We start from the raw sequence: 25,746 nt of genomic DNA, 5'->3' as shown, positions 1-25,746 counted from the left end.
CCTACATAATAGAGGTGTTACAGATAGCACATCAACAGTGTGTATACCAGCAGTACATAGTAAGAAAATAAAATTGGGTAAAGTATCAAAAGAAAAGAAGTGGACAAGAAAAAAACGCGCGCGCAGTTGGGGCCCGTTGGTGCACAGGTGGCAGCTCTCTGAACTGCAGGCAGAACAGCAACCGCTGCAATGCCCTTCTAAAACGCTGGCTATCCAGGCGAGACCAGAGGAACGCGTGTGTGTGTGTCAGTGTAAGTGTGGGTTCGCGTTACTCACAATCCACCGGTCAAACCAGACGGATCAGGTTACAGATGTCGGTACAGTCACGCAGCAGATGCTCCTGAGCAGAGGGCTAGCTATTGCTGTGGGTTAGCTCGCTCGAATAAGATGCTGCTCACCCCAAACCCCTCGGTAGCTGGCTGGGTCCCAGACCCGACACAGTGAGTTCCCGGGACTGACGAAAGCGCTCCGGTGGGCACAGCACGGAGGGCAGATGTGTCCGCAGAAAAAAAAACAGCAAGATCACTCACTGGAGTGACACCGGAGTTTATGGCCACAAGCAGACCAAACTATAAAAAGACTGTCTGCAAAATAAGTGCTGAAATAGAGCTCACAAACAACGCGATCTCTCTCTGCTCGGCAGCAGGCGGGAACTCCGTGAGCTTCTCCCTCGCGAAGTGATGAAACATCTCAAAAAGCCCGCGAACTCGCGGGCATTAAACATATACCAATTACCATTGGCTGACATCAAAATTCAAATAAAACTACAACGAGCAAATAAGTCTGATTGGTCCGAATGCACAGAACGTCACAACACATCAGAACAGTGAAAATATTCCAAACCACAAGGCATTATGGTAAATGGAGTTAATTACACAGAAAATAGGGCAATCCAATATAGAGTATAAAAGTGTTATTTTAGAGGACCTTACACAAGTAATAATAATATTTATTTATAAAGCACTAAAACTATGATACATATTCTGAAGCGCTGATATATTCACAAAACAATCAAAAGTAAATAAAAAATTAATACATAAAACAAGTTTTATATAAAAAATTATGCAAGTTACAACTGGTATGCAAGATGAAAGAGATGTGTTTTTAGGGCCTGCTTGAAGTCATTTAATCCCTTTATCCCTCGGATGAGGGGTGGTAAAGTGTTCCACAGTTCTGGGCTTGCATGAGCAAATGCCTTGTCGCCAAAGGTCTTACAGTTTGTCTTCGGAACAACTAATACCATAGTTTTACTTGATCGTAAGCTGTACGACGATTGACTATGAGAGAGCAAAGACTTCAAATAGACTGGAGCAGTCCCATATATACAGTGGTGTACAAGCAGAAGTATTTTGTACCGGATTCTAAATAATACTGGTAACCAGTGAAGATCAATAAGAACTGGTGTGATATGGTCGAACTTGGGCACCAGGCGTACTACACGTGCAGCAGCATTCATGATACGTTGTAGGCGGTTGACTTGATACTGGGGAATATGGTACAAAAGAGAGTTACAATAATCCAGGTGCGACATTACAAAGGCATGAATGAACACTTTGCAGGCGTCTTCCGTCAGATACTGTCTGATCTGTTTGATGGAATAGAGACCGCGGAATGCCTTGCTGCAAACTTTGCTTACGTGGACATTCATCGACATATTTTCGTCGAACCATACTCCCAAATTCCTAACGTGAGAGTTTCTTGATTTCTGATCCAGCAACCGAAACACTATCAACGTTCGCCTTTTCAAGTTGTTGAGACCCGATGACAAGGAATTCCGTTTTTGAGTCGTTCATTTTCAGGCGATGAGTAACCATCCGTGCTCGCACTTTGGAAACACAAAGCTCAGTCGCTTTCAAAGCCTGCTCTTCTGCTAATGGAGTTGCAGGCTTGAAGGAAAGATATATTTGTGTGTCATCAGCATAGGCGTGGACATTAGGAAGATGTTTCTTGACAGTATTAAATATTCCACTAGCATAAAGGATAAACAGTATAGGTCCAAGACAGCTGCCTTGAGGGACCCCACAATCCAGATTGAAGCTTTTGGAGCATAGGTTTTCAATCAGAACATTCTGTGACCTGCTGGATAAAAAAGACGCGATCCACTGCTTTGCTTTGCCGACCACACCAAAGTCAGATTCTAAGATATCATGTTCAGTGGCATCAAAAGCTGCACTGAGATCCAACAGGACTAGGAGAGTGACCTCCTGTCTGTCCATACTCATCAATATATCGTTATGCACTTTTAAGAGTGCAGTTTCGGTTGAATGACCTTGATGATATGATGACTGATTTTCCGGAAGCGGTGCGTGCAGCATACAATGTGCGAGAAGCTGACCAATAACTCCTTTTTTGGCTGCTTTGGAAACAAATGAAAGATTGCTTACAGAACCGAAGTTCTTTAAAATCAGGTCCAACCCAAGTTTTTTCAGCAGTGGTATCACAATGGCGACCTTCCAGCGCTCCGGCACATGCCCCTCCTCAATCAATGAGTTGATCAGATTAGTGATAACAGGAGCCAGCACATCAGCACATTGCTTCAGAATCCGTGTTGGAATAGGATCACATCGACAGGTTGCATTAGAGGAGGACAGAATGATCTTATGCACATCCTCCTCAGAAAGTGGCTTAAAGTCAGTTAATAATGACAAAGGGGTACGGCCAGCAGCAGCTGGATTTGTGACAGACGGCATAATCTCATTAATATCCTTTTTGATGTTAAGAATTTTCTTGCAGAAAAACTCTCCAAAATCATTTGCAAGTTGAAGGGAATCAATATGTAATGGAAGAGGACAGTCGTTCTTCTCTTTGACCAGGGATGAAACAATTGCAAACAGTTTTTTGGTATCACCAGCACACTCCTCAATAAGACTACAATAGTACGTAGATTTTGTGACTTCAAGACGAGCTGAATACTCATTGCGTACCCGGCGATAGTTTTCCTTGTCCAGCTCAAGCCCCAATCTTAGCATTTTCTTTTCAAGTTTCCTCCTTTTTGATTTAAAGGTTCTTAGCGATTCATCGAACCACGAAACCGTGGGTCTCGCAACAATCACTTTTTCCCTCAGGGGTGCATGTGTCTCTAGAATCTTTAAGAGAGTATCATCATAGCGTGCCGCCAGATCATCGATGTTAGATGGAGGATACATCACCAGAGGGGACGCCAGTATATCATTCTGGAAGGACTCAAGATCGATTTGTTTAAATCTGCGGAACCGAATCGTCTTTTTGGTTAGGTTTGGGCGCGGAACATCAAGAGAACATTCAATGAAGAGGGGGTCAGAGAGAACCAGAGAAGGTTGAATATCATTGACTCTGATGTTATTGGATGATCGCGTTATAATGAGATCAAGAGTATGTCCAGATGTATGAGTTGGGCAGTTAATATGCTGTAATAAACCAAAGGTATCAAGGAGCTCAGAAAATCTGCATGTCACTATTGGATGGACAATCCAAATGGAAGTTAAAATCACCAGTTATTAACAGAATTTCACGGCACAAGTGTTTTCTAAATAATTTGAAAACTCCTCGAAGAAGACGCTGGATGTAACTGGGTGAACATCAGAGTAGGGAGGGCGATAAACCACAACCACACGCATTGATCGATTGTGAACATTAACACTCCACTCAGAATATTCAAATGACGTGAATTCTTTGCCACTCAAAAAATTTACTCAAATGGCATCTCTGTGAAGAATACCAGTTCCACCTCCTGATCTATCTGACGATCTAGCAAAATTTTTGAAGGCATAGCCAGTTGGACTAAGCGATGCGACACAGAGTCCAACTCCTTAATCCAAGTTTCAGTGACTGCACACAAATCATACTTTCTTCCAAGGACATGATCCACTATAACAGATGTCTTATTTCTGACAGATCTCGCATTCACGCACGCAAAACGAAACCATTTAGGAGACCTTTGGTTCACTCTAGCTGGACCAGGACCTGGATTTAGTTCAACGTCATTTGCTAACAGCACAAGGATAAAAACCACCAAGGAACGCTTAAACAGTATTACACTTACGTATGCAATGGAATTTGAATGAGTTGAAGTGCTCAAAGCCGACGAACACCGGCTCTGTTGAAACTGTGGAATTGCACGTTTGGTCAAATCCTCAGAGACAAATAAAATCGATGCAGAAGGGTTCTTGGTGCCATTTGTCAGGCCAGGTTAGTTCGTGAAGAGCTAAAGCAATGAACAAGGCTACACACACAGACTTCGGGGTCATCATAAAGATGGAATTATATTCTGCAAGTGCAAGGAATTTCTTTACTGCGCGCACGCTTTACTATGAAAAGAAAGCTGCGCGTGTCTCTTTCCAGTTTTCCAGGAATGTACTGTACAAATTAAGGCGAAATTCTACCCGTAAATTGGGTATTGTTGTCTGGAAAACTTAGCTAGCTAGTTATTGTAAACACTGATATTAGCTTGCTTGTGACTAGCTACGTAGCAAAAGACATACAGTGGTGCTTGAAAGTTTGTGAACCCTTTAGAATTTTCTATATTTCTGCATAAATATGACCTAAAACAACATCAGATTTTCACACAAGTCCTAAAAGTAGATAAAGAGAACCCAGTTAAACAAATGAAACAAAAATATTATACTTGGTCATTTACTTATTGAGGAAAATGATCCAATATTACTTATCTGTGGGTGGCAAAAGTATGTGAACCTTTGCTTTCAGTATCTGGTGTGACCCCCTTGTGCAGCAATAACTGCAACTAAACATTTGCGGTAAGTGTTGATCAGTCCTGCACACCGGCTTGGAGGAATTTTAGCCCATTCCTCCGTACAGAACAGCTTCAACTCTGGGATGTTGGTGGGTTTCCTCACATGAACTGCTCACTTCAGGTCCTTCCACAACATTTCCATTGGATTAAGGTTAGGACTTTGACTTGGCCATTCCAAAACATTCACTTTATTCTTCTTTAACCGTTCTTTGGTAGAACGACTTGTGTGCTTAGGGTCGTTGTCTTGCTGCATGACCCACCTTCTCTTGAGATTCAGTTCATGGACAGATGTCCTGACATTTTCCTTTAGAATTCGCTGGTATAATTCAGAATTCATTGTTCCATCAATGATGGCAAGCCGTCCTGGCCCAGATGCAGCAAAACAGGCCCAAACCATGATACTATCACCACCATGTTTCACAGATGGGATAAGGTTTTTATGCTGGAATGCAGTGTTTTCCTTTCTCCAAACGTAACGCTTCTCATTTAAACCAAAAAGTTCTATTTTGGTCTCATCCATCCACAAAATATTTTTCCAATAGCCTTCTGGCTTGTCCATGTGATCTTTAGCAAACTGCAGATGAGCCACAATGTTCTTTTTGGAGAGCAGTGGCTTTCTCCTTGCAACCCTGCCATGCACACCATTGTTGTTCAGTGTTCTCCTGATGGTGGACTCATGAACATTAACATTAGCCAGTGTGAGAGAGGCCTTCAGTTGCTTAGAAGTTACCCTGGGGTCCTTTGTGACCTCGCCGACTATTACACGCCTTGCTCTTGGAGTGATCTTTGTTGGTCGACCACTCCTGGGGAGGGTAACAATGGTCTTGAATTTCCTCCATTTGTACACAATCTGTCTGACTGTGGATTGGTGGAGTCCAAACTCTTTAGAGATGGTTTTGTAACCTTTTCCAGCCTGATGAGCATCAACAACGCTTTTTCTGAGGTCCTCAGAAATCTCCTTTGTTCGTGCCATGATGCACTTCCACAAACATGTGTTGTGAAGATCAGACTTTGACAGATCCCTGTTCTTTAAATAAAACAGGGTGCCCACTCACACCTGATTGTCATCCCATTGATTGAAAACACCTGACTCTAATTTCACCTTCAAATTAACTGCTAATCCTAGAGGTTCACATACTTTTGCCACTCACAGACATGTGATATTGGATCATTTTCCTCAATAAATAAATGACTAAGTATAATATTTTTCTCTCATTTGTTTAACTGGGTTCTCTTTATCTACTTTTAGGACTTGTGTGAAAATCTGATGATGTTTTTGGTCATATTTATGCAGAAATATAGAAAATTCTAAAGGGTTCACAAACTTTCAAGCACCACTGTAAGTCATGAATGATTTCAAAATATAGCTTCAATAGCTACATATTTTCCTGCTTGCGGTCTTAAATTTAAATGTAATTTTAGCTAAGATTAACTAATACCAATATAATAGCAAACAAAGATTAAAAAAGAGCAAATTTAAAATAATCATTCAAAGTTCTAAAGCCAAACAACTGCGCGCTTTTCCATGTAGCTGTCCCTCTCTCTCTCAGAATCTGTTTCCATGCGCTAGAATTGCATAGAAGTAGACGGCTGCGTAGGTGGCGTGGGGGCGGAGGACCCTATCCATGTGCCGCTGGAATGTAGTGGGCGCCCCAAATAGCCCAAAAGGAAGTGTGACAAACTGGTGTAAGCCAAACAGTGTGGAAAAGGCTGTTTTCTCTCAGGATAGCGGAGTCAAGGGGATCTGCCAGTATCCCTTTGTCAAATCCAGTGTCGAATAAAAACGAGCCATGCCTAGTCGATCGAGCAACTCGTCAATACGAGGCATTGGGTACGCGTCAAATTTAGACACCGCATTGACTTTTCTATAGTCCACACAGAACCGGACAGACCCGTCGGCCTTGGGAACCAAGACCACCGGGCTGCTCCAGTCGCTGTGGGACTCCTCGACAATGCCCATTTCGAGCATGGCCTCGAGTTCTTCCCGAACCACCTTTTTTTGTGTGTTTGGGCAATTTGTAAGGGTGGCTGCGCACTACTACCCCCGGGGGCATCTCAATGTGGTGTTCTGTGAGGTGGGTGCAGCCGGGCAGCGGTGAGAACACGTCAAATTCTGTTTGCAACTGGGCGACCTCCGTGAGCTGGGTCGGGGAGAGGTGGTCTCCACAGGGGACCGGAGCGATGGGTGATGTCAATTTTCTTTTTTGAACCTCCGGCCCCAGCTCCACCTTCTCCGGAACCACCGACACCAACACCACGGGGACCTCCTCATTCCAAAGTTTTAGTAGATTGAAGTGGAATATCTGTAATGCCCCACCCCGTCCATTCGCCTCACCTCATAGTCGACGTCACTGACTCGCCATGTGACCTCAAAGGGTCCTTGCCACCTGGCGATCAATTTGGAGCTCGATGTGGGCAACACGAGTACTTTATCTCCCGGTGTGTATTCCCTAAGGCGCGTGCCCCTGTCGTACAGACGAACTTGACATTCTTGGGCCTGCCGCAAATTTTCATGGGTTAGGTGCGTGAGGGTGTGGAGTTTGGCCCGCAGGTCAATAACGTATTGAATTTAGTTTTTACTGGTCGAAGGTCCCTCCTCCCAATTTTCCCGTAGCACATCCAGAATGCCACGCGGCTTACGCCTGTATAATAATTCAAATGGGGAAAACCCCGTGGAGGCTTGCGGGACCTCTCGGACTGCAAATAACAATGGCTCGAGCCATTTATCCCAGTTGTGTGCGTCTTCGCTTACAAATTTTCTAATTATGTTTTTGTGGGTGTGATTAAACCGTTAGACTAAGCCATCCGTTTGTGGGTGATAAACGCTGGTGCGGATAGGCTTAATTCCCAGTAACCCATACAGTTCATGCAGTGTGCGTGACATAAACATAGTGCCTTGATCAGTCAGAATCTCTTTGGGGATTCCGACTCGGGAGATGACACGAAAGAGTGCTTCTGCAATACTACGTGCTGAGATATTGCAAAGAGGCACTGCTTCTGGATATCGCTTTGCATAGTCCACAAGAACTAAAATAAAGCGATATCCTCATGTTCACCGATCTAATGGCCTGACGAGATCCATCCCAATTCTTTCGAATGGGGTCTTGATTAATGGCAGAGGGTGCAAAGGCGCTTTTGGAATGGCTGCGGGATTTACTAACTGGCATTCGCGGCATGCCGTACACCACCTACGGACATCGCTGCGAATCCCTGGCCAATAGAACCGGGCCATTATTCGGGCTAGTGTCTTATCCTGCCCCAAGTGTCCGGCCATGGGATATAAATTCCCAGCGGCTCTTTGGGATTAAAAGCTGTGTTATTTGTTCCTTAGTCTGAGTGTCTTGTGTCACTCGGTATAATCTCTCCTTAATAACGAAAAAATAGGGGAAGGATGGTGTGGCGTTTGGCTGGAGAGTTTGATCATCGATTACTCTCACTTGGTCAAACGCATGCCGCAGAGTCTCATCTCACGACTGCTCTAACAGGAAATCCGCGAGGGAATCCCCAAGAGAGGGAGGAGGAGCATGCTGCTCCTCATTCTGACACGGTGATGGCATAGATGGCTCTATGACAGCTGCTCCCGCCAATGCCACACTGGGACCTCCCCCCGCTGAACTATGGCAGGCCCCACTCTTCACTAAATGCATCATTAATTCCCCAAATCTTGGCCAATCAGTCCCTAAATTTATCGAGTGGGTAAGGTGAGGATTAACCACCACCTTTACTCTAAATTTTTCCCCTCGAAATAGAATGTGGACTGACACTAAAGGGTCGTTGTGAACATCCCCGTGCGCACACAACACCTTCACCAATTGTGCTCTTCCCAATGCCTCGTCTTGCACCAGGCTTTGGCGGATTGAGGTCTGATTACAGTCGGAGTCCACCAAAGCCTGATACATATCCCCTTCGATACTCACCGATATGCGATACGCACCGGCCCAATCGAGGGCGGTCCCTGGCGCGTTGGGGATCTGGACCACCGCGCCCACCTCCATTGCCGAGCACTGACGCTGGAGGTGCCCCAGTTCCCTGCAGCGCCAGCATACCAGCCCAGGCTCTCTCTCTGCACCGGTGTTCCGGAGATCACTCACCTGAGGGGGGGAGAAGACACAGACAAGGAATAGGAAATGGTAGGGCACCACGGGTGCGGCAGGCTGGCTGGGGTGGAGCCGGCCCCCGTCTCCACGGTGGGGGAATGGGGTGAGGACAAGGAACCGAGGGAGAGAGAGAAGATAGGAAAGAAGGGGAGACACGCTGTCCTGCCATTGGAACGGCCGCCATATGGTCCTCCGCTAGTTTGATGGCCTGATCCAGCGACGCTGGGCGATGGCACTGGACCCACTCCACTGTTCCTTCCGGAAGTCGGGCGACAAATTGTTCCAGTGCCAGCAGATCGATGATTCCCTCGGCGTTGCTGTTGTCAGCCCTAAGCCACTGCCGGCAGGCGTCCCGGAGTTGCTGGCCAAACGCGAACGGCTGGCTGACCTTCTCCAGGCGCAGCGCGCGGAAACGCTGCTGTTGTTCCGGGGTGCGACCCACACGTTGGAGAATGGCCCTGCGGAAGTCTGCATAGACCGGCCAGCTGTCAGCGGGGAGCTGTAGCGTGGCCAGCTGTGCCTTGCCCGTTAGCAGGGGGAGGAGGCGCGCCTCGCACTGTTCCACCGGTCAACCCCACGCCTCTGCTGCCTGCTCAAAAAGAGCGAGGAAGGCTTCAGGGTCGTCATGCGGACCCATCTTCGTTAGGGTGAGGTGGGGAGAGTCCACGGCGGTGGTGGACCCCGCTGACGTGAGCAGGTGCCGGAACGCCTGGCGATCTTCCTGTTGCACCAGCACCAGGGCTTTGAACCGTTGTTCCTGCTCCTTTCGGAGGGCAATCAGCGCCTGGTGCTAGGTCTGTTGGGCCGTGGTGAGGGCATGGACCAGGTCCTTGAAAGGGGAGGACTCCATGTGGCCGTTCCCTTCTGCACTCATTCCCGGGTTTCGGCACCACTGTTGCATCTGACCAGGTGGGTGGAGCACAGAAGCACGGCAGGCTAGAACTGAGTTCACAAAAACTTATTTTTAGCTTTTCAGCTTTCCACACTCTCCCAGCCACACACGTACGCACACAAGTGTTCTGGTTGGGGAGAGAGCTGCCTTTCTTTGCTCTCTCTCTTTCTCCTTTTAAAGGGCACGGTCACTGGGGAAGACACACACAAACAGGTTAATTCCCATCAAGTGCAATGATTCCACCACTTACCTTCCCTGACTCTGCCGTCCATTCACAGACCGACACTTGGCCACGCCCCCGCTGCCACAGTCCTCAAACTTTTTTTTTTTTTTGGTCTCAGTCTTTATTCATGTAGAATCTTGAATGTTTGAGGTTCAGTAAAAATGCTACCTTACATTGGGTTAGTGTTGTTACAGTTTATAATCTTGTTGCATTTCATGTTCAATTTCTGCTATTTTTCTCCTTTCATTTCTCCAGAAATAAAGAACACTGAAGTAAAGAACGCCCTGCTGCAAATCTTTTCCTGCTCCACATGTCCTCATTCCTATACATCTCAAATTTACCTCGACAAACACATCCAGAGATGCCACTATAAAGAGTATGTGGGACTACGGGAATCAGGAGAGATTAAATATGAGCTTCAGATCCCCTCCAGATGTCAGCCAACATCAACAAATACTCTCAGTCCTGACACTTCTCATAATGGTATACAGAAGGAAATTCACCACTGCTCAGACTGTGGAAAGAGTTTTGGTCATCAGAATGCATTCAAGACGCACCAGCGCATTCACACAGGAGGAAAGCCACATGACTGCTCACAGTGTGGTAAGAGTTTTACTGGACAGAGTGCTCTCCAACGACACCAGCGCATTCACACAGGAGAGAAACCGTATCACTGCTCACAGTGTGGGAAGAGTTTTACTGGACAGAGTGCTCTCCAACAACACCAGCGCATTCACACAGGAGAGAAACCGTATCACTGCTCACAGTGTGGGAAGAGTTTTACTCGGCAAGGTCATCTCCAACGACACCAGCGCATTCACACAGGAGAGAAGCCGTATCACTGCTCACAGTGTGGGAAGAGTTTTACTGCACAGAGTGATCTCCAACGACACCAACGCATTCACACAGGAGAGAAGCCGTATCACTGCTCACAGTGTGGGAAGAGTTTTACTGGACAGAGTGCTCTCCAACAACACCAGCGCATTCACACAGGAGAGAAGCCGTATCACTGCTCACAGTGTGGGAAGAGTTTTACTCGGCAAGGTCATCTCCAACAACACCAGCGCATTCACACAGGAGAGAAGCCGTATCACTGCTCACAGTGTGGGAAGGGTTTTACTCGGCAAGGTCATCTCCAACGACACCAGCACATTCACACAGGAGAGAAGCCGTATCACTGCTCACAGTGTGGGAAGAGTTTTACTCGGCAAGGTCATCTCCAACAACACCAGCGCATTCACACAGGAGAGAAGCCGTCTCACTGCTCACAGTGTGGGAAGAGTTTTACTGAACAGAGTGCTCTCCGACGACACCAGCGCATTCACACAGGAACGAAGCCGTATCACTGCTCACAGTGTGGGAAGAGTTTTTCTCGGCAGAGTCATCTCCAACAACACCAGCGCATTCACACAGGAGAGAAGCCGTATCACTGCTCACAGTGTGGGAAGGGTTTTACCTATCGAAGTGCTCTCCAACAACACCAACGTATTCATACAAGAGACAAGCCGTATCACTGCTCACAGTGTGGTAAGAGTTTTACTCGGCAGAGTTATCTCCAACAACACCAGCTCATTCACACAGGAGAGAAGCCGTATCACTGCTCACAGTGTGGGAAGAGTTTTACTTATCGAAGTACTCTCCAACAACACCAGTGCATTCACACAGGAGAGAAGCCGTATCACTGCTCACAGTGTGGGAAGAGTTTTACTCGGCAGAGTGCTCTCCAACAACACCAGTTCATTCACACAGGAGAGAAGCCGTATCACTGCTCACAATGTGGGAAGGGTTTTACTTATCGAAGTGCTCTCCAAATACACCAGCGTGTTCACACAGGAGAGAAACCATATCACTGCTCACAGTGTGGGAAGAGTTTTATTTATCGAAGTGCTCTCCAAATACACCAGCGTGTTCACACAGGAGAGAAGCCATATCACTGTATACAGTGTGAAAAGAGTTTTACTCAGCATCGTGATCTTCAACAACACCAGCGCGTTCACACAGGAGAGAAGCCGTTTAACTGCTCACAGTGTGGGAAGAGTTTTACTCAGCGGAGTTATCTCCAAAAACACCAGCGCATTCACACAGGAGAAAAGCCGTATCACTGCTCACAGTGTGGGAAGAGTTTTACTCAGCAAAGTCATCTCCAACAACACCAGCGCATTCACACAGGAGAGAAGCCGTATCACTGCTTACAGTGTGGGAAGACTTTTCCTGAACGGAGTGCTCTCCGACGACACCAGCGCATTCACACAGGAGAGAAGCCGTATCACTGCTCACAGTGTGGGAAGAGTTTTACTCGTCAGAGTACTCTCCAACAACACGAACGCATTCACACAGGAGAGAAGCTGCATCACTGATCATCGTGTGGAAAAATGTTTACTTATTCAGTTACATTTAAGACCTACAAGTACACTAACTCAGAGACATTGCATGATTTAAAGTAGTCACATTAAATATGGTTGTTATTATGACTGTTTTGGCTGAAAATGACCTGTAATTTGAAATTTATTGTTCATGTTACATTACTGTTTTAAAATATGTACCTTTGTAGTGATGTTTAAAACAAGATTGTTTTCTTTTGACCTTAAGTAATCGTTAATTACTACTATCCAAGTAACGATTAAACTGCAATTCTCATCAGTGTAGTACTGCAGCATGAGACTAGTTGTTAATGGAATTATTACTGATCAGGAGTTTAACATTACTATGTTTAACAGAAATGTGGATCAAACCACATGACTATGGAGCAGTGAAAGGAAGCTCGTCCAGCTATATGCATCCACCTCGTCTCACTGGTAGAGGAGGTGGCATCGGTTATTTATAATCATAATCTAGGAGTCGTACAAAAACCTGAACAAAAATTCAGTATGTTTGAAGTTCTTTATCCTAACATATGTAGCCAGAAAAAGTCTATGCAGTTGATTCAGCTAATTATTATTTATAGACCCGTGGTCTATATTCTGAAGGTCTTTCTGAATTTGCGGATTTCTTTAGATAACGAATTAATTGTTAGGAGATACAGAAATGCTTGAAAGTTTGTAAACCCTTTAGAATTTTCTATATTTCTGCATAAATATGACCTAAAACTTCATCAGATTTTCACACAAGTCCTAAAAGTAGATAAAGAGAACCCAGTTAAACAAATGAGGCAAAAATATTATACTTGGTCATTTATCTATTGAGGAAAATGATCCAATATTACATATCTATGAGTGGCAAAAGTATGTGAACCTTTAGGATTAGCAGTTAATTTGAAGGTGAAATTAGAGTCAGGTGTTTTCAATCAATGGGATGACAATCAGGTGTGAGTGGGCACCCTGTTTTATTTAAAGAACAGGGATCTATCAAAGTCTGATCTTCACAACACATGTTTGTGGAAGTGTATTATGGCATGAACAAAGGAGATTTCTGAGGACCTCAGAAAAAGCGTTGTTGATGCTCATCAAGCTGGAAAAGGTTACAAAACCATGTCTAAAGAGTTTGAACTCCACCAATCCACAGTCAGACAGACTGTGTACAAATGGAGGAAATTCAAGACCATTGTTACCCTCCCCAGCAGTGGTCAACCAACAAATATCACTCCAAGGCGTGTAATGGTCGGCAAGGTCACAAAGGACCCCAGGATAATTTCTAAGCAACTGAAGGCCTCTCACATCGGCTAATGTTAATGTTCATGAGTCCACTATCAGGAGAACACTGAACAACAATGGTGTGTATGGCAGGGTTGCAAGGAGAAAGCCACTGCTCTCCAAAAAGAACATTGCTGCTCGTCTGCAGTTTGCTAAAGATCACGTGGACAAACCAGAAGTCTATTAGAAATATGTTTTGTGGACGGATGAGACCAAAATAGAACTTTCTGGTTTAAATGAGAAGCGTTATGTTTGGAGAAAGGAAAACACTGCATTCCAGCATAAGAACCTTGTAGGTGCAGTGGGCTTACCAAATCAGTCTCATAAATTAATTAATCATTAGTGTATCTAAAATCAATCAAATCAGTCTCAAGTAAAAAGGTATCAGTCTCAAATTCATTAACAAAATGGGTGAAGGCAATGAGAGTTTTTTTTTTTCTTGATAGAGGTTGGCACTTCAGTGAATCTTGTAATGACAAACAGGACAGTTTATTCCAAAGACACCATTTATTGAAATAGCCGACAAGAATTAGCAAACTAATACTGATCAGATATAGCAACAATAGCAGCCAAGGAATAATTCAATATAAATGATAATTGAGGCACAAATGGTTATCAGAAGTAATAGGGTGAGTGGATGTTAAAATGTGATAGGGAAAATCACATGGTTGTGTGTGTGTGTGGAATGCACGAGCTGTACCAGGCCACGCCTATAAGGAGAGCGCGCAGAATATTAAGACAAAGGAATCTGGAGTTTGAACGAGCCTCGGTTAAAAAGAGAGAAACAGAGAGCATGCACAGTCTAACAAAGTAAACCAACAACACACGGTCTAAGACCGAATTTCATGTGAATCAAAATGAGTACATCTAAATAATAAATGAATTCAAATAAACAACACTGTTCACAATAACTACAACCCCGATTCCAAAAAAGTTGGGACAAAGTACAAATTGTAAATAAAAATGGAATGGAATGATGTGGAAGTTTCAGAATTCCATATTTTATTCAGAATAGAACATAGATGACATATCAAATGTTTAAACTGAGAAAATGTATCATTTAAAGAGAAAATTTAGGTGATTTTAAATTTCATGACACATCTCAAAAAAGTTGGGACAAGGCCATGTTTACCACTGTGAGACATCCCCTTTTCTCTTTACAACAGTCTGTAAACATCTGGGGACTGAGGAGACAAGTTGCTCAAGTTTAGGGATAGGAATGTTAACCCATTCTTGTCTAATGTAGGATTTTAGTTTCTCAACTGTCTTAGGTCTTTTTTGTTGTATCTCCCGTTTTATGATGCGCCAAATGTTTTCTATGGGTGAAAGATCTGGACTGCAGGCTGGCCAGTTCAGTACCCGGACCCTTCTTCTACGCAGCCATGATGCTGTAATTGATGCAGTATGTGGTTTGGCATTGTCATGTTGGAAAACGCAAGGTCTTCCCTGAAAGAGACGTCGTCTGGATGGGAGCATATATTGCTCTAGAACCTGGATATACCTTTCAGCATTGATGGTGTCTTTCCAGATGTGTAAGCTGCCCATGCCACACGCACTAATGCAACCCCCTACCATCAGAGATGCAGGCTTCTGAACTGAGCGCTGATAACAACTTGGGTCATCCTTCTCCTCCTTAGTCCGAATGACACGGCGTCCCTGATTTCCATAAAGAACTTCAAATTTTGATTCATCTGACCACAGAACAGTTTTCCACTTTGCCACAGTCCATTTTAAATGAGCCTTGGCCCAGAGAAGACATCTGCGCTTCTGGATCATGTTTAGATATGGCTTCTTCTTTGAACTATAGAGTTTTAGCTGGCAATGGCGGATGGCATGGTGACTTGTGTTCACATACAGTATAATGTTCTCTGGAAATATTCCTGAGCCCATTTTGTGATTTCCAATACAGAAGAATGCCTGTATGTGATGCAGTGCCGTCTAAGGGCCCGAAGATCACGGGCACCCAGTATGGTTTTCTGGCCTTGACCCTTACGCAGAGATTCTTCCAGATTCTCTGAATCTTTTGATGATATTATGCACTGTAGATGACGATATGTTCAAACTCTTTGCAATTTTACACTGTCGAACTCCTTTCTGATATTGCTCCACTATTTGTCAGTGCAGAATTAGGAGGATTGGTGATCCTCTATCCATCTTTACTTCTGAGAGCCGCTGCCACTCTATGATGCTCTTTTTATACCCAGTCATGTTAATGACCTATTGCTAATTGACCTAATGAGTTGCAGTTTGGGGCGGCATGGTGGTGTAGTGGTTAGTGCTGTCGCCTCACAGCAAGAAGGTCCTGGGTTCGAGCCCCGGGGCCGGCGAGGGCCTTTCTGTGTGGAGTTTGCATGTTCTCCCCGTGTCCGTGTGGGTTTCCTCCGGGTGCTCCGTTTTCCCCCACAGTCCAAAGACATGCAGGTTAGGTTAACTGGTGACTCTAAATTGACCATAGGTGTGAATGTGAGTGTGAATGGTTGTCTGTGTCTATGTGTCAGCCCTGTGATGACCTGGCGACTTGTCCAGGGTGTACCCTGCCTTTCGCCCGTAGTCAGCTGGGATAGGATCCAGTTTGCCTGCTACCCTGTAGAAGGATAAAGCGGCTAGAGATAATGAGATGAGTTGCAGTTTGGTCCTCCAGCTGTTCCTTTTTTGGACCTTTAACTTTTCCAGCCTCTTACTGCCCCAACTTTTTTGAGATGTGTTGCTGTCATGAAATTTCAAAATGTCTCACTTTCGACATTTGATATGTTGTCTATGTTCTATTGTGAACACAATATCAGTTTTTGAGATTTGTAAATTACTGCATTCCGTTTTTATTTACAATTTGTACTTTGTCCCAACTTTTTTGGAATCGGGGGTGTATATACAGTTGGTACAGTACACGGTTAAAACAAAACCATGTTTCTCCAGGACCATGGTGCTACATTGAACATCACAGGACTACAAGTAGACATTTAACAACAAAGTGCAAAGAGTGGAACACTGCAGACAGTAAATGACACAGTCGACAATAAATGACAAACAACGTGAAGTGCAGACACAAGCAACAAAAGGTGCAGAGTTGAATGTGAACATTGAGGTAGTATATGAAAGGTAATAAATAAATGTAAGTTTTGTGCGCGTGAGAGACACTGTAAACATTGTAAGGCAATAAGGCATTATTGTCTACTGTGCAAAGATTGCAGTGTGTGTTCAACAGTCCATGAGAATCAGTCCAAGTTGAGGAGTCCGATAGCATGAGGAATTGAAGTCATGTATAAAAAGGGAATAAATAAATGTAAACCTTGTGTGTGAGAGAGTGAGTGAGACATTGTAAGCACTGAAAGCAATAGTGCAATATTGTCCACTGTGCAAATACTGCAGTGTGAGTGGTGTGATCAACAGTCCATGAGAATCAGTCCAGGCCCTCAGAGTTGAGGAGTCTGATAGCACATGGGAAAAAACTGTTGCAGAGTCTGGCTGTGAAGGCTCGAATGCTTCAGTACCCTTTCCCAGACAGCAGGAGGGTGAAGAGATTGTGTGAGGGGTTGGCCACGATACTGGTGGCTTTCCGGATGCAGCGTGTGGTGAAAATGTCCGTGATAGAAGAAAGAGAGACTCTGATGATCTTTTCAGCTGTCCTCGCTATCCGGTCCTGCAATCCAAGATAGTGCAATTCCCAAACCAGACCATGATGCAGCTGCTCAGAATGCTTTCAATAGTCCCTCTGTAGAATATTGTGAGGATGGGTGATGGGAGAGTGGTTTTCCTCAGCCTCCATAGGAAGTAGAGGCGCTTCGGGGCTTTCTTGACTATGGAGCTGGTGTTGAGGGACCAGGTGAGTTTCAGGACACACACAAGACACTTTTCCATTTCCTCAGGACCCCCACCACCCTCCTCATCATAACCTTTCAACTTCTGAACAACAGGCCATCAAACAACTTCAACAAAACAAAAATACCAGTCATAAAATCAGCAGATAAAGGTTCAAAAATCGTAATTATGGACACCCACCACTATCTACAAGTCAAATCAAGTCAACTTTGTCAAATATGCTATACATACTCGACATACAGCACAGATGAAATTTCAGTCCTCTCTGACCCACAGTGCAAACAGGCAATGCAATAAATAAAAATAGAATAATTGAAAAACAAACAAACAATATAAACAGTATAAACACTCTAGATAAGAACTAGACATAGACTAAACACTCAAACAAAAACACTCTAGATAAGAACTAGATGTAGACTAAACACTCATATATACATACATATACATACACACAAATTGGTGCAAATAAACAGTCAAGGGCACTTGAGGTATAGCAGGTAAACATGAAATAAGCAGTATAAACAAACTAGCAGCTGTTAAGGTGAGGTAGTGCGGAATAGTCCAAATGAGCGAGGTAAAGTGAGATGTGCGGTCCCTGAGTTCAGTGTGTTAATGAACGATGAGATGTATGTGTGTGTGTTGGGGGGGGGGACTGTGAGGATGACATGTCAGATGCTGAAGGGGGGGCAGGGGTGTGTGCAAGCTGAATCTGTGGCAGGGGGCAGAGGGGGGAGGAGGGGCAGTACAGGGAGGGAGTTGAGCCTCCTGACCGCCTGGTGAAAGAAACTGTTCTTGAGCCTGCTGGTTTTGGCCTGGAGACTCCGCAGTCTCCTCCCTGATGGCAGCAGACTGAAGAGGCTGTGAGATGGGTGGGGTCACCTGCAATCCTGATGGCTTTGCGGGTGAGGCGGGAGTTATAAATATCCATTAGAGAAGGGAGAGAGACACCAAGGATCCTCTCAGTTGCTCTCACGATGCGCTGCTGAGACTTGCAGCAGGACAACCACACGGTAATGCAGCTGGTCAGGATGTTCTCGATGGTGCCTCTGTAGAAAGTGTGCATGATGGGTGCCGGGGCTCTTGCTCTCCTCAGTTTGCGGAGGAAGTACAGACGCTGTTGGGCTTTTTTGGCCAGTGATGTGGTGGTGTTGCTCCAGGACAGGTCTTCAGAGATGTGTACACCCAGAAACTTGGTGCTGCTCACCCTCTCCACTGCAGCACCGTCGATAGATAGTGGAGCATGCTGGGTGTGTGCTCTCCTGAAGTCCACAACAATCTCCTTCGTCTTCTCCATGTTCAGATGGAGATTGTTGTCCTTGCACCACATGGCCAAGCGGCTCACCTCAGTCCTGTAGATTGTCTCATCGCCATTGTTGACGAGACCCACTACAGTCGTGTCATCCGCAAACTTAATGAAGAGATTACAGTTGGATGTTGGTGTGCAGTCGTGAGTCAGCAGACTGAAGAGGAGGGGGCTTAGCACACATCCTTGGGGGGCCCCCCGTGTTCAATGTGATGGTGCTGGAGGAGTTGCTGCCGACCCGTACAGTCTGTGGTCTCCCCATCAGGAAGTCCAGCAGCCAGTTGCACAGGGAGGTGTTGAGTCCCAGCTGGTCCAGTTTATGAATGAGCTGCTGAGGAATGATTGTGTTGAGTGCTGAGCTGAAGTCTATGAACAGCATTCTGACATACGAGTCTTTTGTCTCCAGGTGGGTGAGGGCTGAGTGGAGGGCAGTGGAGATGGTGTCATCGGTTGAACGGTTGGACTGATATGCAAACTGGAAAGGGTCCAGGGAGGGAGGGCAGACTTGATATGCCGCATGACTAGCCGCTTGAAGGACTTTGTAAGGTTTTATTCCTTTGTAAGGATAAATAATTGTATTTATTCTTGACCAAGAAGGCAGTAATTTATTTTGTGACAAAATTGTAAGGATTTATTCTTAATATTTTTCTGTTGTTCTATTGTACTATTTCAGCTAGAAGGCATTGAATTCTTCTGTGACCTTCTGTTTCCTGTGTAACTGTGTACCAAGTTACCGTGTGACCTTCCTCCAGTGGAGAAGACACACACTTCTTTGCTAGACTAGACATAAACATGTCTTTGTTTAAAATTGTTGTAAAAAACATCTCGCGCTTTGATGTGCGTAAATGCTGAGTTGTTAAAAAACATCCGTTGATATGAAATATATTGCTTATGATTGATCCAAGGTTGGCGGCACGGTGGTGTAGTGGTTAGCGCTGTCGCCTCACAGCAAGAAAGTCCTGGGTTCGAGCCCCGGGGCCGGCGAGGGCCTTTCTGTGTGGAGTTTGCATGTTCTCCCCGTGTCTGTGTGGGTTTCCTCCGGGTGCTCCGGTTTCCCCCACAGTCCAAAGACATGCAGGTTAGGTTAACTGGTGACTCTAAATTGACCGTAGGTGTGAATGGTTGTCTGTGTCTATGTGTCGGCCCTGTGATGACCTGGCGACTTGTCCAGGGTGTACCCCGCCTTTTGCCCGTAGTCAGCTGGGATAGGCTCCAGCTTGCCTGCGACCCTGTAGAAGGATAAAGCGGCTAGAGATAATGAGATGAGATGAGATGATCCAAGGTTTCACTCACACACACATAAAACCCCTTGTATACTCTCGTTGTCATGGTCCTACCTGTGGGCTCTCTCTTCAGGTACATATCCACTCAGCATTACCGGCCACGCCCGCTCTCACTTCCTCTTATTAACTTTCAGTGACTGTCATTGGCTGTTGCCGATCACCTGCATCCCCCTGTGTGTATTTAAGCTGCAGTTCTCCCAAGCCTCAGTGTCAGATCGTCTGCAACTCTCAGCCTGATAACCTGCTCTGTGTTCTTACTACTCTGACTCCTGAAGATTTTCTGTTCTGTCTGACTCTGCTCTCCAGCCCCGGTAACCTGATCTGCCTTCTGTTCTGTCGACTCTGCCTCTTGCCTGCTCCTCCTGTACCTTTGCCTGATCTCCAGCTTGCTTAGCCCTACAGCCACACCTCTCTGACTACGCCTGGTCCTGTCTCATTTCTGCTGCTAAGCAGGGGTGGGCCTGGTCAGTACTTGGATGGGAGACCTCAGATGTCACCACCAGCCATCCCTGCTTCTCAGTTCTCCTGCCACTGGACTTCACACACATTCTTCCAACTCCCCTTTCCCCTATTATTAATAAACTGTGGTTTGAGCGCATTTGATCTCCTCTCTTGTCTGTTCTGTGACAGAACGATCTGACCACAACATGGAGTCAGCGCCCGAACCCTCTGCCCTAGACCGGCTGCAGTGCGTCGAAGATGTCAGTCGCATGTCTGCTAACATTTCAGCCCTTATCCAGCTTGGTCATCAGCAGCAACAACGACTGGACCAAGCACTCCAGCTGCTCACTGCCCAACCACTGCAGTCCCTCGTTGCATCAGCCCCTGTCATACCCGCCGCTGATGTGCCAGCTCCGGGAGGGGCTCCTGCTACACTCGAGGCCCCGGAACCCAAGGTCGGCAGTCCGGAGCGTTTTGACGGTGACCCCTCCCAAGTCCGTGCCTTCCTGACCAGTTGCCGGTTGCTGTTCGACCTGCAGCCCACAACCTTCGCGAAGGTGGCCTTCGTCATCACTCGTCTGACTGGCCGCGCCCACCTGTGGGGGACTGCTGAGTATGAATGCCGGACACCGGTGTGTGCCTCCTTCACTTTGTTTTCAGCGGAAATGACTAAGGTCTTCGACCTGGGCTCATTGTCAGTAGAGGCATCCGGAGGACTGATGAGTATTCGCCAAGGCAGACAAACAGTGGCTGACTACTCGATCGATTTCTGGACCTTGGCCCGGCGCAGCAAGTGGGGCACGCAGGCACTGGCGGACGCCTTTCTGCACAGCCTGGCCGACTACATTAAGGACGAATTGGTCTCGCACGAACAACCATTGACACTCGATGAGGCCATTGCCCTGGCCGTCCGCATTGACCACTGGGTCCAGACCTGTCGACGAGAGAGGGCCCGCCAGACTCAGTCAGTCACCAGCGCACGGAGAAACCCAGCCCCTTCTACGTCTCCTGCTGCTTCTCCGCCAAGCCTTCTGGACCAGGCAGAGCCCATGGAGATCGGCCGTGCTTCCCTCAGCCCGGCAGAGTGCCAGCGTCGGATCACCTTCAATCTGTGCCTGTATTGTGGGGGTGACGGTCACCGTGTCGCCTCTTGCCCAATAAAAGCGACGAGCTCACTGGACATGGGAGGGGTCCGGCTGGGCTCAATGATCTTCCAGTCCTCCACCAGCCAGAAACCTATGCTCCAAGTTCGTCTTCACCTGTTGGATTCCACCCACACCCTGACCGCCCTGGTCGACTCTGGCGCCGAGGCTAACATCATGGACACCGAGCTTGCGCGCCAGTTGGGTTTGCAAAACCTTCACATATCCTCTCCCGTTCCAGCCAGGGCACTGGATGGCCATCTTCTTGGCACCGTTGCCCACCTCACTGCCCCTGTCCCGATGACTGTCAGGCAACCACCACAAAACCATCCAGTTTCACCTGCTCCGTTCCCCCAACCAACCTCTCATCCTGGGCTATCCATGGCTCTGCCAACACAGTCCTCACCTCGACTGGGCCACTGGCTCGATAAGCGAATGGGGCAAGGACTGCCACCGGACCTGCTTACGGGCCGCCACTCTAACCCCCCGTACTCCACCTGCCAGCTCTGCCCCCTCCAAGGACCTGCCCCTCCAGGTGGAGTCTCGTAAGCTAGCACCTTGGTTCATCGGACCATTCCCTGTCCAGAGGATAATCAGCCAGTCTGCTGTCCGGCTCCAACTGCCCAAGTCCATGAGAGTGCACCCCACCTTCCACGTCTCTAAGATCAAGCCAGTACACGAGAGCCCGCTGGTCCCAGCTGCTCCTCCTCCTCATCTCATCGACGGTGGCCCGGTCTACTCCGTCCGGCGACTGCTGAAGTCACAACGCAGGGGCCTCCAATACCTGGTGGATTGGGAGGGCTATGGTCCTGAGGAGAGGATGTGGGTTCCTGCTGGAAGGATTCTGGATCCGGCCCTCATCGCCGACGATTCTTCTGACGGTGAAGAGGGTGCGGAGTCTATGGACACTGACCGGTCTGAGGAGTTCTAACCCTCCACCGGTATTCTCCCTCCTCCTGCCCGTCTTTGGTCATCTGTGGCTAGGGACTTCTGGGGCCGTCCCTTGAGGGGGGGGGGTTCTGCCATGGTCCTACCTGTGGGCTCTCTCTTCAGGTACATCTCCACTCAGCATTCCCGGCCACGCCCGCTCTCACTTCCTCTTATTAACTTTCAGTGACTGTCATTGGCTGTTGCCAATCACCTGCTTCCCCCGTGTGTATTTAAGCTGCAGTTCTCCCAAGCCTCAGTGTCAGATCATCTGCAACTCTCAGCCTGATAACCTGCTCTGTGTTCTTACTACTCTGACTCCTGAAGATTTCCTGTTCTGTCTGACTCTGCCTGCTCTCCAGCCCCGGTAACCTGATCTGCCTTCTGTTCTGTCAACTCTGCCTCTTGCCTGCTCCTCCTGTACCTTCGCCTGATCTCCAGCTTACTCAGCCCTACAGCCACACCTCTCTGACTATGCCTGGTCCTGTCTCATCTCTGAAGCTAAACAGGGTCGGGCCTGGTCAGTACTTGGATGGGAGACGTCACCACCAGCTGTCCCTGCCTCGCAGTTCTCCTGCCACTGGACTTCACCCACACACGTTCTTCCAACTCCCCTTTCCCCTATTATTAATAAACTGTGGTTTGAGCACATTTGATCTCCTCTCCTGTCTGTTCCGTGACACTTGTCTCAGGGGGGACTTGTGAATAAAGATTGCGAACTCATGGGGTTCCTGTCTTTCTTTTGCAACTCACCCCCAGACGTCTGGGTGACACGGGGGGACTGATCTCGAGATGGTGAGGGCCAGAGGTGAAGAAACCTTTCAATTTGGTGGCCCGTACGGGGATACTTCCAATCAGGTAAGGGGTCTCAATTAATTAATTGGGGGGGACTTCCACCTGGTTGGTAGTATCAGAAAAACCCAGTTATCTATTTATATTTGTTTATTTTGTTTATCCTCGTGAATGAGCTGTCACGGGACTATTGTTTATCCTTGTGGATAGGGCCACGGGATGAGTTGTTTGTTTATCCTCATGACTGGTTTCACGGGACAAGTTGTTTGTTTTTGTTTATCCTTGTGTAGAGGCACGGGAAGATTGTTTGTTTATCCTCGTGAATGAGCTGTCACGGGAAGAGCACGCTTTATGAGTTAAACACATAATAATTAATCTCGAGACTGTCCTTTCGTGTCACCAATGGGAGGGGAAATTGTTAAGGTACCCTGACCCTGAGAAAAACCCACGGGATTGGATGAATCGCTGTGGTTTAGCATTCTACACATTCTAGACAATTTGGCTGGCTCAGTTTTGATTTATCCTCGTGCAGGCATTTGCAATCTCTAGGAGCTGTGTAGTTTTTTTTTTTTTTTAATTGTTTCAGCATTTATATATGGCATTACTGGATATGCACAAAATAATGAAACAACAAATCAGTACTCTGGACATGAACAGCCAGAACTATGTTTCTGGTGTGCATACATGTCCACCTTTGGTCAATCAAACCTGTATAACCAGCTTCCAAAATCCTTATTTTCCTTATAAAATCCTTATAAGATGCAAATTAAAATAATTTACCTAAAATTTGAATGATAATTAACAATGATGTATCCCAGTTACTTTTTATTCAATACTAATAACAATAAACCTTGAGAATGAATACAAAGCTTCAATGTTTGACCAAAAAAAGTGTAAACGTTATGCACTCTTATCATCATGGGAATTGATTATAGCTCTAAATATTGAAGTTTTTTTTTTTTTAGAATCCGTATAACTTTATTTGTATGCCCGTATACTACGTTTATTGAATCAAATCCGTATAAAATACGGACATTCTGTATATTCATTATAATCTCAACGAAAGCTTCACTGAATCGATTCTTTAGAACAAACTCTCATGCGTGTGAATCAATTTACTTGATTCTTGACTCAGAAACTACGGAAACCTTATTTGTATTCCTGTTTTCAAATTGTAAACAATAATCACACTTTCATGCTGCATGAAATTAAAGTATGAACTTTCCTCAAACCTCCCATTACGTGTGCATGAACTCAGGGCCGTAACCAGGATTTTTCAAATACCGAGGTCAAACATTGCGATACATCTTATTTGCCAAAAAAAAAAGGCCTAATATGGTGACTTTTCATATATTTTGGAAACGAGTCAAAATCACAAGCCCAACAAGGAGATGAACATGTAGGTGAACATGTTTATTTTAACAATTTCAAAACTGCACGATCACAGCAATATGCAGCATCCTCAGATGGAGAGTACCGTAGCCAGGGTTTTTTTTTTTCCCTTTCTCCCCCACTCAGCACTATATCTCAGAAGCCTTTTCCCAAATTGATGCTGGGGGTATTTATACTGGTCCCTACTCCATCTACCCTGGAGAATGTTCTTTTTCTCCTCATCTGTGTAGGAACTTTTGTTTTTATAGCTTGCCGGATCATGGATGGACAAACTTGTACTTGGAGTTTCTTGAGCGTCACCTATTATTTCCCTATCTTTATCTCCTGATTCTGTTATCTCTTCTTCTCATGACTCAGTTCTTCCCTGTTCTTCCTCTACTGGCTCTGTTCTTCCTCTACTGGCTCTGCTCTTCCCTTCTCTTCCTCTCCTGGCTCTCTCTCTTTAACTCGCTGATCCTCACCCTCTCCAGTGTCCTCTATTTGATTTTAAAACGTTGTTGTTTATTATTATTATTATTATTATTATTGTTATTGGTGATCGGAGGAGGAGCTGTGAACGCGGCTGGGCTGTTCATGATTGACAGAAAGCAGTCAGAGGTGGTACATCTCATCTCATCTCATTATCTCTAGCCGCTTTATCCTTCTACAGGGTCGCAGGCAAGCTGGAGCCTATCCCAGCTGACTACGGGCAAAAGGCGGGGTACACCCTGGACAAGTCGCCAGGTCATCACAGGGCTGACACATAGACACAGACGAGGTGGTACATTTTGTAAATAAAATGTGAACATAAATTTGCTACCCGTTTTCATTTCCATTCGAAAATACAACCAGTGATCAAAACAATAGTGTCTTGGGTTCACGTTAGCCTATAGTCTGGTAAGTTAGCAAAATAGCTCAAGTCTCGTCAGTACCCAATAACTTCATAAACAACAGGTCACGACTGTCCAGCCTTTTCTGATCTGAAATGCACCAAATCGAGACGAGCGAGACAGAATAAAAGTTTGTGCTGCCTGGAAAACAAAAATCCTATCTATAAGTGGCTTCGACTGTTGTTGCTTGAAATGCTAATTAAAATTGCAC

At 46.0% G+C, this 25,746-nt stretch overlaps 1 protein-coding gene across 4 annotated transcripts in view; it reads left to right on the top strand.

The window, feature by feature from the left end:
• The window catches only part of LOC132870989 (zinc finger protein 271-like), an 84,249-nt gene extending 71,858 nt beyond the window's left edge, over window positions 1-12,391 (top strand). For all 4 annotated transcript variants that reach the window (XM_060905074.1, XM_060905073.1, XM_060905076.1 and 1 more), the window contains one exon: window positions 10,197-12,391. In XM_060905074.1, the coding sequence (XP_060761057.1) occupies window positions 10,197-12,298 (2,102 nt within the window). In that variant the 3' untranslated portion in view covers window positions 12,299-12,391. The remainder of the gene's footprint in view (window positions 1-10,196) is intronic.
• Window positions 12,392-25,746: the final 13,355 nt, after the last annotated feature.

This window comes from Neoarius graeffei, chromosome 22 (assembly GCF_027579695.1).
Source record: "Neoarius graeffei isolate fNeoGra1 chromosome 22, fNeoGra1.pri, whole genome shotgun sequence".
Classification (NCBI taxonomy): Eukaryota; Metazoa; Chordata; class Actinopteri; order Siluriformes; family Ariidae; genus Neoarius; species Neoarius graeffei.
The sequence above is the reverse complement of the archived record's forward strand: the minus strand, read 5'-3'. Positions and strand labels throughout refer to the sequence as shown.